At 38.1% G+C, this 18439-nt stretch overlaps 1 protein-coding gene and 3 non-coding genes across 4 annotated transcripts; all 4 read left to right on the top strand.

Moving 5' to 3' along the window:
* Window positions 1-2720: 2720 nt before the first annotated feature.
* On the top strand, window positions 2721-2881 carry LOC149811467 (U1 spliceosomal RNA). The gene has a single exon (XR_016428664.1). It is a non-coding gene; the product is annotated as a U1 spliceosomal RNA (small nuclear RNA).
* A 3735-nt stretch (window positions 2882-6616) lies between these two features.
* Window positions 6617-6777, top strand: LOC149811466 (U1 spliceosomal RNA). Its single transcript, XR_016428642.1, has one exon. It is a non-coding gene; the product is annotated as a U1 spliceosomal RNA (small nuclear RNA).
* Window positions 6778-7211: 434 nt separating this feature from the next.
* LOC149811465 (putative disease resistance protein RGA3) lies at window positions 7212-10396 on the top strand. Its single transcript, XM_089993887.1, has 3 exons — window positions 7212-7356; window positions 7406-9468; window positions 9557-10396. The coding sequence occupies exons 1-3, from the start codon at window positions 7212-7214 to the stop codon at window positions 10394-10396; spliced, it is 3048 nt and encodes a 1015-aa protein (XP_089850013.1).
* A 3855-nt stretch (window positions 10397-14251) lies between these two features.
* LOC149811464 (U1 spliceosomal RNA) lies at window positions 14252-14412 on the top strand. The gene has a single exon (XR_016428659.1). It is a non-coding gene; the product is annotated as a U1 spliceosomal RNA (small nuclear RNA).
* Window positions 14413-18439: the final 4027 nt, after the last annotated feature.

The raw sequence follows: 18439 nt of genomic DNA, 5'->3' as shown, positions 1-18439 counted from the left end.
GCCATTTAGGACAATAAAATGAAATATCGATCACTACTAGAAGGCTCAACCAAACAATTCTGACCAAACAATGAACACCAAAACTCAGAAATAAAAAAATCTCATATTTAGAAAAGAGTATCATCAATAAGTAATGATTATGACTTCAACATAAGGATCACATCAATAGTTTGTAAACCAAACCAAACCAAACTCAGCTCTGAACAACAAATTTTCAACAAAAATTAACACACGACCATACATTAACAGAAATGCTAAAAGAAACAAGTTTGCAGAAATTAGATGTATTTGTTTGCAGCCATCAAGACTCGCGTTGTAGCAACACAACACGGTTCAACAACAAAACACTAAGGTTCACGGTAGCAACAAGATGAAATCGCAGCAACAAGGTTCTCAACCCACCAAGGCTCCTTATAGCAGCCTCAAAGATCGAACTCCACCACACGACTAAAGTTCTTCCAAGAAAATTGACCTTCCTTCTTTCCTCCTCACACTCATTCTTTCATTTTTTTTTTAAATAACAAAGCCCTCTCTCTTGTTGGTCGACCCCCTAGGGTTCTTAAACCCTAAAATTAAATTTTCATTATGGAGAGGAGACCTTCCCAAGTCTACAACCCAAAAATAGCCACTTACAAGGCTAAATTTGGAATGAGCATTAATATTCCTCCAACAACCACTTTGACTTCTGAGTCAAAATTAAAATTCAAATGATGGTTGAATTTGTCCTTCAAAAATGGTGCCACATAAGGTCTAAACAAGATCCAAACACTTTATAAACTGCACCCAAAACAAAAGGCTTAATATTTTTAATAAGGCAAAAAGAAAAAAAACGATCTTGAGATTTTGTACACCCTCTAGTGCCACAAAAAGTTTCTACAGGGTACTAGAACTATCCGGATCCGTAGAATTTGATACCTAAAAAAATTAAAAAAAATTAAATATCTAATATAATTCTTTAATTTGACAAAATAAAATAAAAATAAAAATGCAATTTCTGATAAAGTAAAAGCAAAATTCTCAGAAATTAAAATATGATAATCAAAATAGATTTTGGTTCTCGAAGATCTAATTGAACTTGGATAATCTTGCATGTCATTGGATCTACGAGGTATCACATTTCATATCAGATTTGATGAGTTGGATTTGGATCCAACTCATCTTCACTGAATGGATGATCCAAATGCAATGCATCAATTGCTCATTACACATGGGGTGAATTTGACTCATAGATTGGCTAAAGTTTTGGAAGGTAGAACCAAATCTGCCCTCCATTCTTGCTTTCATCCCCACACGGGTTTTGATTTTAACCTCCTATCCCCACCTCCATCCCCATTTCATGTCCTCTATCCTCGATCCAAACAGGGTAAGGTGGGGGCGGGACCCCATTTCTCCCTGGTTCACTATCATCCCTAAATTCCTAAAGGTATTTTAGTTATTTTACTAATGGGGATCAACAATGGGGTGGGGCAGAGTGAAAGAAAGGGTAAGTTCATCCCTGCCTCCATCCCCACGAGTTTTGATTTTAACCTTCATTCCTGCCTTCGTCCCCGTTTCATGTCCTCCATCTCCAGGCCAAACAAAGCGAGGTGGGGTGGGGCTCCGTTTTCTCCTAATCCACTTCCATCCATACCAAAGGGAGGCTTCTACATATTTGATCAAACTGTTGTACAACTCTGACAATGTTAAAATGATACATACTGTAAATTTTATTTTTTTAGCAGACAACTTAGCACAGTTAGAAGTACGTGACTAACAATTGGGAAGATCACCGGCCCACTGTTATAAGGTTGTTTTTTTTATACATACATCATCAATTAATGAACTGGCAGGGGTTGGCCTAACCCCAGCTGGTCTTTTTAAAAAAAATATGTTACCATTCATGCATGCATACATGCTCACACACACAAATATGTTAAGTAAGCTTAAAATTGCGTACTTTATTAAAAACCATTATATATATATATATATATATATATATATATATATATATATATATATATATATATATATATATATATATATATTGCGTGGATCAAGGCACGTAAATATGACTTACATGGATTATTTAGCAAAACATGTCATTTTGATTCATGGGTTTGTGTTATGTATGAAACTCTTTTATGAGCTTCAAAACTCAAAGTTTTACAATGTAGTGAAATTTTACAATTGACCCCGACCCAAACCCATACCAAAACCTATAGTCAGAGTTTGGTGATATGAGAATGCAATTCAAGACTCAAAAAGTCTGAATAGTTTATGAAGAGCTGCATATGATTTGTGAAATTCTGTACCAGGCCAAGGTCCAATCAAGTTCTAAATAAGATTCACAAAATTTCAATGTGAAAAAAGACATTACTTTATCCAGTATAAATAGGGTCTGCTTCATGTAATATTTATAGGAATTAATTATTATTTTTCTTATGATAGGTCAAATTGAACCCAGGTTCAAACCTGATACCGGCCTCTTCGAGTCAGATCTAGTCTGGACCACCCAGATCTGAACCAGGTCTAGCCCATTGACACCCCCATTTGGACTTAAAATAAGTATCCGTCGATACCAAAGTAGTTGCATAGAACAAAAGAGTCGTAAAAGCCCAAGTAGGCAGTGGGGTCACTCATAATGCTGTAACAGAGATGTTAAATTAGTCCCGTATCGAAGAAGCGAAAAAATATGAGGTGGTGAACGGCTATAAAAGGTCATGGGGTTACGATAAAAAATCATACTTACCTGGACGGGGTCTATCGACGATCAAGAAGGCTGATTACCTAGGAAGGCGGCCTCCATTGCACTTCGGAGGAGCGTCTCTCTACCATTTCCCCAAGTGGGAGAGTAGACGTCATAATTTGTGTTAGAGGGGGAACGCGTTTGCGAGACCCCCACCAATAAAACTTTAAATTGTTTTTTCATTTTAAATTTTAAACCTCCTTCGAATTATCGATAGGTCCATCTGTCACCTATTTAAAACCGATCTATGGAGGGCACGATAAATTGATAACCAATTCTTAAACGGTTAACTATTTTTTTCCTTTAAATTTTAAACGTCCTCCTAATCATTGATAGGTCCATCTGTCACCAATTTAAAACTGATCTATGGAGGGCGTGATAAATTGATAACCAATTCTTAAACGTTTAACTATTTTTTTCCTTTAAATTTTATACCTTCTCCTAATCATCGATAGGTCCATCTGTCACCTATTTAAATCCGATCTATGGAGGGCGCGATAAATTGATAACCAATTCTTAAACTTTTAACTGTTTTTTCCCTTTAAATTTTATACCTTCTCCGAATCATCAATAGGTCAATCTCACCCATTTAAACCCGATATGTTGAGGGCGCGATAAATTGATAATCTGATCCTTCAACAGAATAATTCGCTATTGTGAAAGCATCTCCAAATTCATTAATAATATTTTTTTTTATTGAAAGTTAAATAAAAGATGGCTAGCTTTTGATAATCTTCCTTTGTTTTATTTTTCTTCTTATCACGTGAGTGTCTTTGTATCTACCATGTTTGGGAGATAAGGATGGTAGTGGACCAGGGGGGAACAGGGCCCTGCCCCGCCTTGCCTTATTTGAATCGGGGATGAAAGCGGGGATAGAGGTTAAAATCAAAGCTCGTGCGCGGATGGACTTACGCTTTCTCCTGCCGTGCTCTGCCCAGTCCCGTCCCTCCCCTTGCCCCGCCCCTCCTTGTCCCCAATCATTCTTTAAGGATGTCAATAGACTGAGGAGAAACAGGGTTCCGCCCCGCCTCACCCCGTTTGGACCAAAGATGGAGGATATGAAACGAGAATGGAGGTTAAAATGAAAACCCATGCGGGGATGGAGGGCAGGATTTTGAGATGGGGCGGGGGTGGAAACCTTGTCCCCCACCTCCATCCCGGTTGACTGCCATCCCTATCTCTATTGGTAGACATTTCTTTTTTTGTGAGGAGAAAGATGTTGAGAAATTTAAACAGAACGATGAAGTGAACTTAAAAAGGAAAAGAAAATGGAGTGAAACACAATGAGGAAACATTTCCCCCCCTTTGGTTAGCCTTTAAACAAAGATTTTACCAATGATCGTTATTTAGTTTTTATAGCAAGACCAAAAGATATTAACAGTTTTGCATAATATTTTATTTTTGATGATATAGCTGATATACATGATTAATCATGATTTAGCAAATAGTTTGACATAGTTGGCCAATTTTCCTATAAATTAGTCTTGATTTGCCGAGGACGAGGCAGTTCGCACTAACCAACTTTTAGTTTATCCATAACCTATCTTCACTAACTCTTTTTTTTATTTATCTATTTATAAACCTTATGTTTTTATTTTTTTTCTTAAATTGGGGCATTTCAGTAAAATTTTATACATTGACATGCAGAAAATACAAACTATTTTTTGTTTGATTTGTAGTTGTTATTTTAACGTACATAACGAAATAGTCATGGTGTTTGTTGTGGTGAATATGTTTTTTTTTGTTACTTTATTTAGGTGAGATCAAATAATAATTTGTTAATGTAAAGATTTGTCTTTTGGTAAACATTAATTTAAAAAAATGATCACAATTATAAGGTTCCAATTGAAAGGTAAAATGCAAACCTATCAACTAGTACATGTGAAGCAGTAGAGAAAGAATGCTTATGACTTTGAAAAAGAATCCATTTTTAGTCCTCTCAAAAAAATAAAAACAGAAAAAATCTATAATTAATGAATTGGCAAATGAAAGCCTTGTTTGTGGGACTTCTCTTGGGTTCTTTCTGTCCGAGACAACTTCCGTTTCTGTCCGAGATAGGGATAAATATCATTGACATTTTGAAAACATCGTGATTTTTATTGCAGTATCTTTAAAGGCCAAATGTCTAAAACATGATCATTTTAAAATGTGACCTTTAACTAATGCTTCACGATTTTATGACAATATCAATGCGATATTAACATTAATAATTTTGTCACTTTGTGTATTAAATTTTATTCAATTGATAATTTATTATTATTTCATGGAGAAAACAAAGTCTTTTTTTTTTTAATTTATTGTGAGGTTTTTCCTCAGAGAAAATCCCAGTAACAAGATTTGCAGCATTGATTCTAAAAATTTTACTTCCATAAGTGTATGGACTCCATGGCTCTACTCAACGGGTCAAATTTGGTTCGGACACAGGTGAAACCAGTCTTTGACCAGATTTTTGGGTATAGTATCGAGTCCAGACTCAGGTCTTATTGAGTCCAGACCCAGGCCTAATCAGGTCCACTATAAGAAAAATCATACTTGGACCCGATAAGAACTACGTGAACCAAACCTGGTAAAATCATATTTTTTTTTCATTTTTACATTGAAAATTTGCGTGTTTTAATCAGAAGTCCAGTTGGGTTCAGGTCTAGTATAAAATTTTACAAACCATATTCAGGTCCATGTATTAATTGGACCTTCAGGTCTGGACCCGAATCTTAATCCCTGGCCGTTGACACCCCTAAGTGGCTCCAGCTGCAAATATATATATGAGTGATTGATAGCTGCTCACACATTAGGTGCTAAATGGTTTTTTAGTTTTTTTCATTTTATTTATAAATTCTGACTGTGCAAATGTGATCTATGTACTTGATTTTACAGGGAGCAGCTCTTGAAGCATTCAAATTCGATATATGGGTGGGTTTTTATAAGGTTGAAAAACTCAACTGTCTAAAATATTTGTAAATTTTCAAGGCTCTAAATATCATTTTTTCATCTGAAACACATGATCATGTGAATTCATCCTAAATAGACCCTGCCCAATACATTTATGAGGTTGAAACTGCGAAAAAAAATACCAAAGGGCAGAAAAAACCATTTATCACAGGTATCATTTGGCACCTAACGTGACCAAGAGGTTGCGAAAAAGAACAAAAATCATTGTGACACTAAATAGCTCCATAACTAACTCTGGCAAATCGAGCAATTCGAATTACAAATATTGAACCAGTGGCATGAATCATTATACAAGAAACAGGTTTTTTTTTTAGTCCAAAGAAACATGAAACAAGTTTTTGTTGAAAAACGATTGGATAAAGGAATATTTTTTATCTCACTGTGATGCCAATGGGTCGGATCAAGGCATTACCGAATCTGACTTAATTGGATCTGACATAGAGTCTGATGCAAAAAGATAAAACCGAATTCGGATCCGATTAGCTTAAAACCCAATAATTAACTTAATAGGATTCAAGTTTCAGTCAAAATTTGGTTTTTAATTAGATTTGGATTTGGGTTTCAATGCAAAACTCAATACCAAACCTGAATCCTATTTTTAATTGCATCGAAACTGGACTAGTGAATCCGACTGCTCGGCTTTGGATTCAGATGGGATATTGGGTTCTATCCAACCCGTTGACATCCCTATAGGCATTAAATGGGTAACAGAGACTTTGCTTGTATTTATTCCTGATTGCAGTACCAAGGTAGTTGTATATAATAAAAGAGCTATAAGAAACAAGCTACGGCATTTTTATGTGGTAGGATGGACACTTATGCTGAAAGAGGTGGGGGGCAAGGCAAGACGTGGGGCAATAAACATTAGTCCCATATCGAAGAATCGGAGAAACGCAAGTCGGGTGATGGGCTATAAAAGGATACGAGGTTGGAGTGGGAGTCATACTTACCTGGACGGGGTCTATCGGCGATCAATAAGGCCGATTGCCTAGGGAGCCGGCCTCCATTGCACTCAGGAGGAGCGTCTCTCTACCATCTCCCCAAGTGGGAGAGTGGACGTCATAATTTGTGGTAGAGGGGGAACGCGTTCGCGCGGCCCCCACCAAATTTCAAGATTGAAATTTTAGGCTTTTTAAAAAGCCGTAGTTATTGTTTCGTTGATGCTATTACTTACGTACGCTTTGGTAAAATCTTTCCATCTAAATATGAAAAGTAAACCAAGCTCTCTCTGTCTCTCTCAAGCAATAAATGGAATCTCAAACCTAAACCCATATAATTTCAGATTTTTTTAAAAATGAAAATACATATAAGATACTCAGGTCAGGTACCTGGCAAAATCATGACCCAAACCCAGCCTCCATATTGCTGGGTTGGACCTGGGTCAACCAGAATATTATTTGGGTCAGCATTTTTCATATCCATTACTCGAGAATATTATTTGGGTCAGCTGAAAAAGATTAATCAGAGGCTTAGCAAGCTTCACAACCAGAAAGATCGTTATGGGCTTGAGGCAGGTTTAGGCGAGAATATAAGCGAGATGTGGGGTAAGAACAAGGACACTGCTCTGTTCATCACTGAGTCAAGAGTTGTTGGCAGGGAAGAAGATGAAGAATTGGTCTCCAAGTGGTTGATGGAAGAGCCACAAGAATTAGAAGGGAAGCTTTCCGTTATAGCAATCGTTGGTAAAGAAGCTCTACAACAGTGATGTTGTGAAAGAATATTTTAAAATAGGCATATGGGTTTGTGTATCGGAAAAGCCCAAATCGTTGGACCGCTCAAGGAAGATATTGGAGTGTGTTGGTGGCAAAGAGAGCGGCGCTGACAAGTTCACCGGGCTGAGTTCTTTGCACTCGGAGATAAGCAAGTATCTGAAAGACGAGAGGTTTCTGCTTGTTCTTGACGATGTATGGGATTACCATTGGTGGAGTGAGTTGAATGGTCTTCTGCAAACCGGTGGATCCGGGAGTAGGGTCCTCATCACCACTAGAAACAGGAACACTTCAAGGAGGATGAAGACATCTCGAATACATGAACTGAAATGCTTATCAGAGGACCAAAGTTGGGCATTGTTCCTGACGGGGGCACTCAGGAAAGAAGAGAGTGAGGGAGAACTCGATGGGGTTAAGAGCATCGGCAGGGATATCATGAAGAAATGTAAAGGGTTGCCTCTCGCTATAAAAGCCGTGGCGAGTGTGTTGCAGGACAAAGAAAGAAGAAGGCCTGTTTGGCAAGATGTCGCTGATAGCCCATTCTGGGCTTGGAAAGGCATAGGGGGTCAAGATGATGTCCTTCCTGCAATTGCATTTAGCTATATGGACTTGCCTCTCTCCTTAAAGCAATGCCTTGCATACTGCTCCATTTATCCGAAGGATTTCGAGATGGAAAGGGAAACCCTACTTAGACTATGGATGGCTGAAGGCTTCATTTCGAAAGGAAGAGAGTTAGAGGACTTTCATAAAATGGAAGGAGGACGATTAGATATGGAGGATTTGGCTGAAAGTTACCTGGAAGCTTTGGTTGGTCGTTGCTTGATCCAAGCTGAAATATATGAGGGTGAAGTATGTGTATACAAATTGCATGATATTGTGCATGATTTTGCTCTGCACATGAGAGGTCAAGCACGCTTCTTTTTTTCTGAAGAAGAAACTTGCTCTTTTAAGTCACTGAGCAAAGAAACAAAGCTACGCACGTTGATATTGTGCAACATCAAACATTGTCCCTCCATGAGTTTTGTTGGTCTAAAGTGTTTAAGGGTGTTAGACTTGAGTGGAAGTACAGGTATATATGAATTGCCTGAGTCACTAGGAGATTTGTTACTTTTGAAGTACATAAATCTCTCTGATACAGGAATCACCAAGTTACCCAAGTCAACTATTAAGCTTTGTGATCTACAGACATTGGATCTTCGTTACAGCAAAATAAAAAGGCTTCCCGAAGGAATTTCACAGTTGAGGAGCATAAGACATCTTGACATAAAGGACACGATTGAACTCGAATATTTGCCAAAGGGAATTGGAAGGCTGACCTGCTTACGAACATTGAATAAGTTTTTGGTGGGAAGTCAAGAAATTGATGGAAACAGTAGCAGTATAGAGGAACTGGAGGATTTGAACAGTTTAAGAGGAGAATTGGTCATAGAACATATGGAAAGAGTTGAAAATGGAGAACAGGCAGCAAAAGCCAATTTAAAAGAGAAGAAGCACCTGCAGAGCTTGGTATTATCTTGTGAAGTGAAAAGTGAAGAGTTTAACGAAGAGTCTGTACATAAAATAGGGGTTATATATGAAAGTCTTCAACCTTCAGAGGACCTTAAAAAGCTCGAAATAAAGGATTATTGGGGTGTAAGGTTTCCTACATATATGAACTACACCACATACTATTGTTTGGAGGAAGTCATTTTACATGGATGCAATTTCTTGGAATACTTGCCCAATCTAGGACATCTACCCAATCTTGCAAGACTCAAAATAGAAGGTGCTGAAAGGGTTAAAATCATCAACAATAGCTTTTACCAAGAAGCTAGTGACTATGGTGGTGGTGAACAAGTTGGATTCCCCAAACTTGAGGAACTAACATTGTCAAGTTTTGACAGCTTGGAGGAATGGTCATTCAGCACTCAAAGAGAAACAATGTCTCGCCTCCATAGGTTAGAAGTATCAAATTGTCCAAAACTAAAGGAAATGCCAATCTTTCGAGCCCTTGAGGAACTAAAGCTAACTCATATGGACAATTTGGAAGGATTGTCAAGGAGGGAAGGAGGAGAGACGATGACATTGCAATATCTAAAGAAGATGGTTATTAAGAAATGTCCAAACTTGAAGCATTTGCCTGACTGCCCCTTATTGGAAGCACTAACTATTTCACTGTGAAGCATTGGTTAAGTTGCCATATTCACCTGCTTTGACAAGTGCTTCAATTCACAACTGTAGCCAATTGAAACCCCTGTGGGATGCAACTCATGAGTTGCAGAACCTCAAGGAGTTGGAGGTAGTTGGCATTAAGGACTTGGCTTCATTTCCAGAAGAAGGCTTGCAACATCTGACCAGTCTGGGGTCTCTAAAAGTTGATGATTGCCCAAAGCTAACTTTGTTACCAAATGGGTTGCAAATGCTCACAAAGCTCAGGAGATTGGCAATAAAAAATTTGCCCCAACTTCATTCCTTGCCAATCACATTGCTTGAGAGCCTGCGAGAATTACAAGAACTGGACCTGGGTTCATTTCCCAGTCTGGTATCTCAGCAAGCTGAGAGCGTTCTGCAATACTTGGAAGTAACAAGACTCAGGTGTCTGAGAATAAGAAGTTTTCCAGAGCTGGGAATGGAGTGTTTCCAGGGCTTACTGCAGAACATGAATATGCTTGCAGAGTTAGTCATTGAGGATTGCCCCAATCTGGTCTCCATAGTAGATGTGTTGAAAGATCACCTCCCCAGTCTGCGGTTTCTACATGTTGGTTGCTTGCCAAACTCTTCTAGGGATCCATATGGAATGACTAAATCTCTTGCTTGCTCTTTGGTCATTGATTCATTGGAAATGAGCACAAAGCTGAGTGGGTTGCAGTACTTGAGAAGCAGGGTGGATGTTCTAAGGATCAGGGTATTGCCAGATTTAGATTCTTTGCCGGAATGGGTACAACACCTCCAGCAGCTTGGACACTTGGATATTGTAGGAAGCCCCCACGCTGACCCATCTACCGAAATGGCTGGACAAATTCCCCCAGCTTAGATCCCTGTGCCTTGATGATTTACCTGAGTTGGAAAGTCTACCGGATGGGATGCAAAGTTTCAGCCAACTTGAATATTTACATGTAGAAGCATGTCCAAAACTGAGCTTCCTACCAGATTGGGTGCAACGCCTCCCCTCACTTATGGTCCTGTACATCTCTGGATGCCCTCTTTTGGCTGAGTGGTGCAAAAAGGAAGGTCAACAAAAGGTTGTTCACATCCCTCTTATACACCTTGAATGAAAATGAATCTCTCTCTTTGTCTGTGGTATTTTCCAATTTTGGAGAAAACCCATGTATGCTTTCTTCTCCATCCTATATAGTTAAAGAGAATGTTCACATCCCTCTTATCTGCTCTCCTAACGTAGGCTAATAAAGTTCAGATCCTATTGTGAGAGATTCTTTGTGGGGTGTCCATTGAAAGAGAAGAATTTGTTCATGCTATAAAAACTCATCCATAAATGCCTACCTCAAGTTGACATGATCCCTATCATTATCATACATAAAAACCTACCCTGGTTCTTATCAAAATTCCTCAAAATCAAGACTCCCCAAGTCTTAAAAAAATCAGAATGACATAATCTCTAACATTTTTAAAATCGCCCAAGAAATTGCCGTTTTAAACTTTCAAGCAATTTCTCATGATATTATCTTAAAGATTTTCATAAATCTCGCAATATTTGTCACTATGGTGGCCTGCAGTTGGAAAGGAGATGCCAACTCCAACCAGAATCCTAAAATGGATCCAAAACAGCAATTGAGATTAGGCAAATCCCAATGCTCTCAAATCCTGTATTTGTGAAATCCAGGATTTGGCAAAATCTTGGCAATAAAAAAATTAAATTAAAAAATATAAAAAATGTTTTTTATAAGAAAATATTAATAACAATTATTAAAAAATAAAAATACATGTTTTTTTCAGGATAAACAGCTGTTTAAAATGTAAATATCACGTTTAAATAGTGGTATTTATGTTTTTTTATAAATCTCTCAAGAAATTACCGTTTTAAACTTTCAGGCAATTTCTCGCGTTAGTATCACAAGATTTTTGTTTGTCACTATGATTCTACCCAGCCGTACCCATGCTATCATGCACCATAAAAAAAAAAATAAAAACTAAAAGAAAAAGTCTAAGGACCGCTTAGTTGAATCCATGCATTTCAGAAAAAACAATCGATGAATTAGTTTGAGTTTTTTTTTGCAAAATAATCCCTGCCTTGTGAGATTTTGCAAATTGGTTCCCGCCTTTTACACCGTTAGTTTAAAACAATCCTTCCGCTAAGTTGGCATTAAATTAACCAGGGTTAGGCATTGACCAATTCTTAAACTTAAAATTAAACTTTTTTGTTTCTTCAAAATTTAAACCTTTTTTCCTCAAAGTTTTTTGAATCATCAATAAGTGAAGCTCACCCATCCATTTAAGCCTGATATGTGGAGGTCGATAAATTGATAACTGATCCTTTCACATTGAACGTTAGGGCCAGCTTTTGTTTATCTTCCTTTGTTATCTTTTGTATCACGTAAGCTCTTGTGTTGGGATGGCAGTGGACCGGGGCGGGGGTCAAGGTCTCCACCCTTGTTGCATTTTAAAATTTTACCCTCCATTCTCGCTTCCATCCTAATACAGGTTTTGAATTTAACCTCTATCTTCGGCTCCATCCCGGTTTTATGTCCTCCATTCTCTGTCCAAACGGGGCAAAGCAAGACGGGCTCCATTTCCCCTAAAGATTATTTTAGCATTTTACTAATGGGGATCGGGGACAGGGCGGGGTGGGGCAGGGAAAAACGTAAGTCCATCCCCACAAGGCTTTTGATTTTAACCTCCATCCCTGGTCCAAACGGGGTGAGGGGGGGCGGAGCCCAGTTTTCCCCCAAAATTTAAACTTAGCGATGAAGTGAACTTAAAAAAAAAGAGAAGAATAGGGAGTGAAACACTTGGCTTTTTTTTTTTTTTGGGGGGGGGGGTTAAATGGTGATAACTTTTTTTCTCCTTTGGTTAGCCTTTAAACAATGATTTTTTACTAATGATCATTATTTGGATTTTCTAGCAAGACCAAAAGATAATAACGGTTTTGCATAATATTTGATTTATGATGATATAACTGATATACGTGATTAATCATGATTTAGCAAATAGTTTGACATAGTTGGCCAATTTTCCTCCCAAATAATCTTGATTTGCAACCAACTTTTAGTCTATCTATAACCTATCTTCACTAACTCTTTTGTTATTTATCTATTTATAGACCTTATGTTTTTATTTCTTTTTCTTAATTTGGGATATTTCAGTACAAAATTATACATTGACATGCAGAAAATACAAACTAATTTTTGTTTAATTTGTAGTTCGTTGTTATTTTAACATACATAGCGAAATAGTCATAGCATTTGTTGGGTTGAATATGTTTTTTTTTTGTTACTTTATTTGGGCTAGATCAAATAATAATCTGTTAATATAAAATTTTTTGCATATTTGAAATATAAATCTATAATAGAGAACACTCTAAAAATAGGTCCAGCATTAAAAAGATAAACCAGAATCCAAAATAAAAAAAGAAATAATCAGCATTTACTAGTTGAATGCAGCAATTTGTGGATGAAAAGCAAGATAAAAGGATAATGAATTTAAGTAATTCAAGTTGCAACCAATATCTCAAACATAGTATTACATTTGATCTTTTCTCCTATCAATAACACAATTATAAGGCTCTTCTATGGAATCCAATTGAAAATCGAATTCAGATTCGTCAAACAGATTTCATTTTGAATCAGTTCGATAACCCTACCCAATTAGTAAATCAGATTTGGGTTGATTAGTGCCTTTTCCAATCTGATCTTGAATCTACATCCAAATAGGTTGGATTCAGTAATGCCTAGATCTAAACCAAATCTGACCCATTCACATCCCTATTTGTAACCTTACAATCCTAATGGTAAAGTGGGTTGTGTGTAGGGGTGGCAATTTCTGACACGACCCGCCAACCCGCCTCTTAGGCGGGTTCGGGTTGGGCTTAAGCCAACCCGTTTAATAAACGGGTCGACCCGCGTAACCCGTTTATTAAACAGGTCGGGTTCGGGTTGGGGGTATGCCAACCCGCCAACCCGCCTACCTGCCAACCCGATCCGTCAACCCGCCAACCTTACCCGCGAACCTGAAAACCCGTTTACCCGACCCAACCCATTTATTAAATGGGTTGGCGGGTCGTGTCGGGTTACCCATTTATTAAACGGGTCGGGTTCGTGTTTGCCACAGCCGACCCGTTTAATAAACGGTTCGGGTTCGGGTTGAGGTATGTTGACCCGCCAACCCGACCCGATTGCCACCCCTAGTTGTGTGTGGATGACAGAATCACTAGTAGGAGCACAAACGGGTCAAGGGCTGGATAACGTATATTGCACAGAACTAACCATAAGAAGCAAGAAAACGTGTACGGTTTCAAAACAAAAACCTCAAGCGGTTCAAATCAAGTCAAACCCAAACCCAAACCCAAACCCAAACCCACAAAAATTCATTCTTTGTGCAGCACTCAAACAAAAACCCCTTCGGAATCCGAACCTAGATTTTAGACCTAACTCAAGCCCATAGGTGTATCACAATCAAAACGGGTCAACTTGATTGGGTCGGGCATGCCTGACCCGATTACCACCCTACAAGAAAGAGTCCATCCTTTACTCGGACTATAGAGCGTTTGGTCGCCACTCACCAATGCCAAGCTCACTACATTAAGTACATTATTTTATAAGTCATATGAGCATACAATGTTCGATGAAGAAAAATTTAGTCCTGTATCGAAGAAGCGGAAGAAGTGCAAGGCAGGTGATGGGCTATAAAAGGACACAAGGTTTGAGTGGGAGTCATACTTACCTGGACGGGGTCTATCGGCGATCAATAAGGCCGACTGCCTAGGGAGGCGGCCTCCATTGCACTCAGGAGGAGCGTCTCTCTACCATCTCCCCAAGTGGGAGAGTGGACATCATAATTTGTGGTAGAGGGGGAACGCGTTCGCGCGGCCCCCATCAATCTGTAAGTTAAATTAATTTTTAACCTAAAATTTTTGTGATTCTTTGTTTAAGATCTCTGAATCTGTAGATTAAGTTATTTTTCAATCAAAACGTGACACATATTAAAATAACATTAAAAGTTTTAATTTTATTTATTTTTTGCATTTATTAAAAAATAGCCGATTCATGTCAGTATCGTATCAATATTCTGCCGATACGATACGTATCGGCCGATTCTGACAACATTGCACGTTTCTGACCGAGAGACTGGTGATTTTTGTTGCAGTACATATCTTCAAAGGCCAAAAATACACTAAAACATGATCATAAAATACCACCTTTTACTAAAAAACCGTGATTTTATAACAATATCAATGCGATATTAACATTAACAACTTGTTGAATTTCATGGTGTGTGTATTAGATTTTACACAATTAATATTTCCTTAATGTTTCTGTCCGAGAGACGGTGAAAACAAATAATTTTTTTTTAATTTATTGTGAGATTTTTTTTCTGAATCCCTATAACAAGGTTTGTGACATTGCTTCTTGGTTGAAAATTTTGACTTCTATAAGAGCATGGACTGAGTGGCTCCAACTGTTGTTTATAAACGATTGGTTAGATATGAGGTTGAGAAAAAGAACCAAAATGCTTGGGGTGTTTGGATGCATCCACTTATTTTATTTTTTTGATATTTACACTGAGAAACCGCCCCAGGATTAGAGACCTAGCCGTGCTGGCTTTGCCTGCCGTACTTATGGTAATTGTCCTGCCAGCATAAAACTCCATGGGCTTACCTCTTGCCCCCAGCGAGTCGCCACGGGATTTGAACCTAGACTGCTTGCCAAGCGGCCTAGGCCCCATCCCACTAAGCCAAACCCCTTTCGGGGCTATGCATCCATTTATATTGAAATGTTGGATAAGTTGGAAATTTGAATTGTAAACAGTATTGCCAATTTCTCTGGTTCTCTCTCAATTTTCTGAATAAGTGGGGACATCCAAACCAGTGGCATGAACCATTATATTTGAAACAGGTTTTTGTTGAAAAACGATTGCTTAAAGCAACAATTTTTAACTCACCATAGGCATGAAATGGATATCAGAAACTTTATTTGCACTTGAATATTCCCCAATAGAATCATGATAGCTTGATAAAAATAAAAGAGCCATAGAAGACAAGTTATGCCTGGGCATTTTATACGGTACGATGGACCCATATGCTGAAACAGGTGAGGGAAAGACAAGGTGGCCGTGTGCGTATAAACAAAAAGGAAAAAAAAAAAACATTAGTCCCACATCGAAGCGGGAAGAAGTGCAAGGCTGGGTGAAGGTTTATAAAAGTTCATGTGGTTTGAACGAAAAAGCATATTTACCTGGACGGGTCTATCGTTGATCAAGAATGCCGATTGACTAGGGGGCCGGCCTTCGTTCCACTGTGGAGGAGTGTCTCTTTACCATCTCCCCAAGTGGTAATTTGTGTTAGATGAGGAACGCAATCCCTAAATCAAAAAATGTTTTCTCGATTTGGATCCCACAGCTAGAGACCAGATACGACTTCAGTTCAGTTTTTTTATAGTGAGCGTATGTAATTCTACTTAATTCTTTTATTTTCATGTAAATAACAAGTTTAATAAATTATATGTACTTAGAATATTTAATTTCACTTGATTCTTTCATTTTCATATTGACCTTTTGATTGAGAATAGTATCTTTGATTTTGATTGAGAATATTGACCTTCTTCTATAGGGATCATCGAATCAATAGCAATCCCCGTTTACGGAACTTCTCCAAATAATACTTGGAGTGGGAGACTCAATTAACCGATATTTGGAAGCTAAAATTTTACCCCTCCCAATAGGTTTAATAAAGTATATGTATATGTCATCATTTGATATATCAGGATATTTTGAAATCCATAATTTTAAGATTTTAGGACTAATATTTTGAATCAACACATTACATTATGTATAGATGAAGGTGGATTATACCGAGTAAATTATTTCTTCTTTTGATAATTAACCTTTCTTTCTTTTTATTCAGAGTGAACATTGGGCCGGATATCCAATGTGTGTTGGGTGATCGAGCTCCAAACAAGCCTGGCCTTTTTTTTTTCTTTTATTAATAGGCAAGCTGGGGTTAGGCAGCGACCCCACCAGTTATAAGCTTAAGGTTAGACAGACCACCACCAGTTAACGTACCATTGGGTTTTGAACTTGCAACCTCTCAACACGTGTGAGGACGTGCATTAACAGCTCCTACCAATCAATCGGAGCACCTGCAAATAACAAGCCTGGCCTATTTGTGAAATATATAGAGCCTGACAGACATAACCCAAGCCCAATTATAATTGAGTCTGGCAAGGATATGGGTTGGGCCTGTCAAGCCCTAATCACGAGAGGCTTGTTATTGTTTTCTAACAAAGAAGAAAAAAAAAAGAAAAGGTCTGCCCCGACTCCAATTTGACCCGAACATAGTTAATGTGGTCAAGTGATCTCACAGATTGGATGTAACCTGACATTGGACCCAAATCCGAATCCTATTAGTTGGATTTGTTTGCGAAATTAGGATATGATTAATAATTGAATTCAGGTTTGGTATTGAGTTTTGCATTTTGAATTATCCAACTAAAGCTCGGATTATATTAAGTGTAAATCTCGGGTTTTAAGCTAGTTGGATCCGAATTCAGTTTTATTTGATTCCATCCGACTCTGAATCCGATTAGGTAAAAACTAATTACGTTGGACTTGGTAATGCCTAGATCCGACCTGTTTACACCCCTAGGTACGGGTCGATATCTTGACAGAATATATATGAAATCCGAGCCAGACACACCCTAAAATATGTTTCATATCTAGGGATGTAAACGGGTATTCAATTAGTCGGATATCCAACAGAATCCAATTTGTCAAATTCGGTAAAGCAAATAGAATCCAACTGATATTTGGATTCAGATTCGTCATACATATTTCATTTGAATCAGATGGATAACCCTACCTAATTACTTGTATCCGATTAGTAATTAGATTTGTGCTGACCATTCCCCTTTTCAAGCTGACCTTGAATATGAATCTGAATCCAATTAGGTCGAATTCAGTAATGCCAAGATCGAACACTGTATCTAGATACAATCATTAGTGGTACTGGTAGCACAAAGGGGTCAGGGGCTGGATAACGTACATTGCACCGAGGTAACCATAAGAAGCAAGAAAACCGAGTACGTCTCGAAACAGAAAGCACAAACGGTTCAAATCAAGACAAACCCATACGAATTCATTCATTGTGCAGCACTCAAAACCAAAACCCTTTCACAATTCGGATCTAGATTTTAGACCCAACTCAAACTCATAGGTCTATCACAATCAAGTCGGGTCAACTTGATTGGGTTGGGTATACCTGACCCAGTTACACCCTACAAACAATAGTCGATCCCTTACTCGGACTATAGAATATTTGGTCGCCAATGCCAAGCTGACTGCGTAAAGTGAAAAAGCCAACAAAAGCCAAGTCGTGTGCCCTATTATTTGGTCGCCAGTCCCATGAATCAAAAGTTGGATTTTGTTTTACTTGGTGATTATTAATCGTTGGGGTTCTTGTGTTTATTACTGACCATTTGTTCTTTTGCCAAAGTTTTTTCTTTTCACTGTAAGGGTTTTAAGTGTCAGTATCGTTACGATTACTGAAGGTTGAGAGGGTCTGATCTTTGATCACTTGTTTTTATGAAAAGCCCCCTTTCATCAACAGTCAGTTTCAAAGCCCTAGAATCGACCTTTCATTTTCCACCGAACTCGAAAAGTTTAATTGCAATGGTTTTCGATCATTATCAAGATTATGCAAAAGCACATTTACGCCATTCGAGAAGCCATTGTGCCAAAATAAAGCTTGCCAAATTACAGTGGAATTACCTACCAAATAGATGCTCCAAATTACAGTGGTACGTTTTAATGAAAACTAGGGAAAAATCAATGTGGGTTTATAAGTATGATCCATGACAAAACAACAGAAAGATTTGGATGTGTACCCAAAAAGTATAACATATCCAAC

The sequence above is a fragment of the Nuphar pumila genome, chromosome 17 (assembly GCF_984573655.1).
Source record: "Nuphar pumila chromosome 17, dmNupPumi1.hap1.1, whole genome shotgun sequence".
Classification (NCBI taxonomy): domain Eukaryota; kingdom Viridiplantae; phylum Streptophyta; class Magnoliopsida; order Nymphaeales; family Nymphaeaceae; genus Nuphar; species Nuphar pumila.
Note: the sequence above shows the minus strand (reverse complement) of the source record. Positions and strands in the feature narration are given on the sequence as shown.

Excerpts from the sequence above, each read along its gene's own strand:
- LOC149811465 (XM_089993887.1), top strand. The coding sequence starts at position 7,212 with ATGTGGGGTAAGAACAAGGACACTGCTCTGTTCATCACTGAGTCAAGA. Across the intron at positions 7,357-7,405 it reads TTCCGTTATAGCAATCGTTG|GCATATGGGTTTGTGTATCG; the intron begins GTAAAGAAGCTC and ends ATTTTAAAATAG. Across the intron at positions 9,469-9,556 it reads TGCAATATCTAAAGAAGATG|TTGCCATATTCACCTGCTTT; the intron begins GTTATTAAGAAA and ends GCATTGGTTAAG.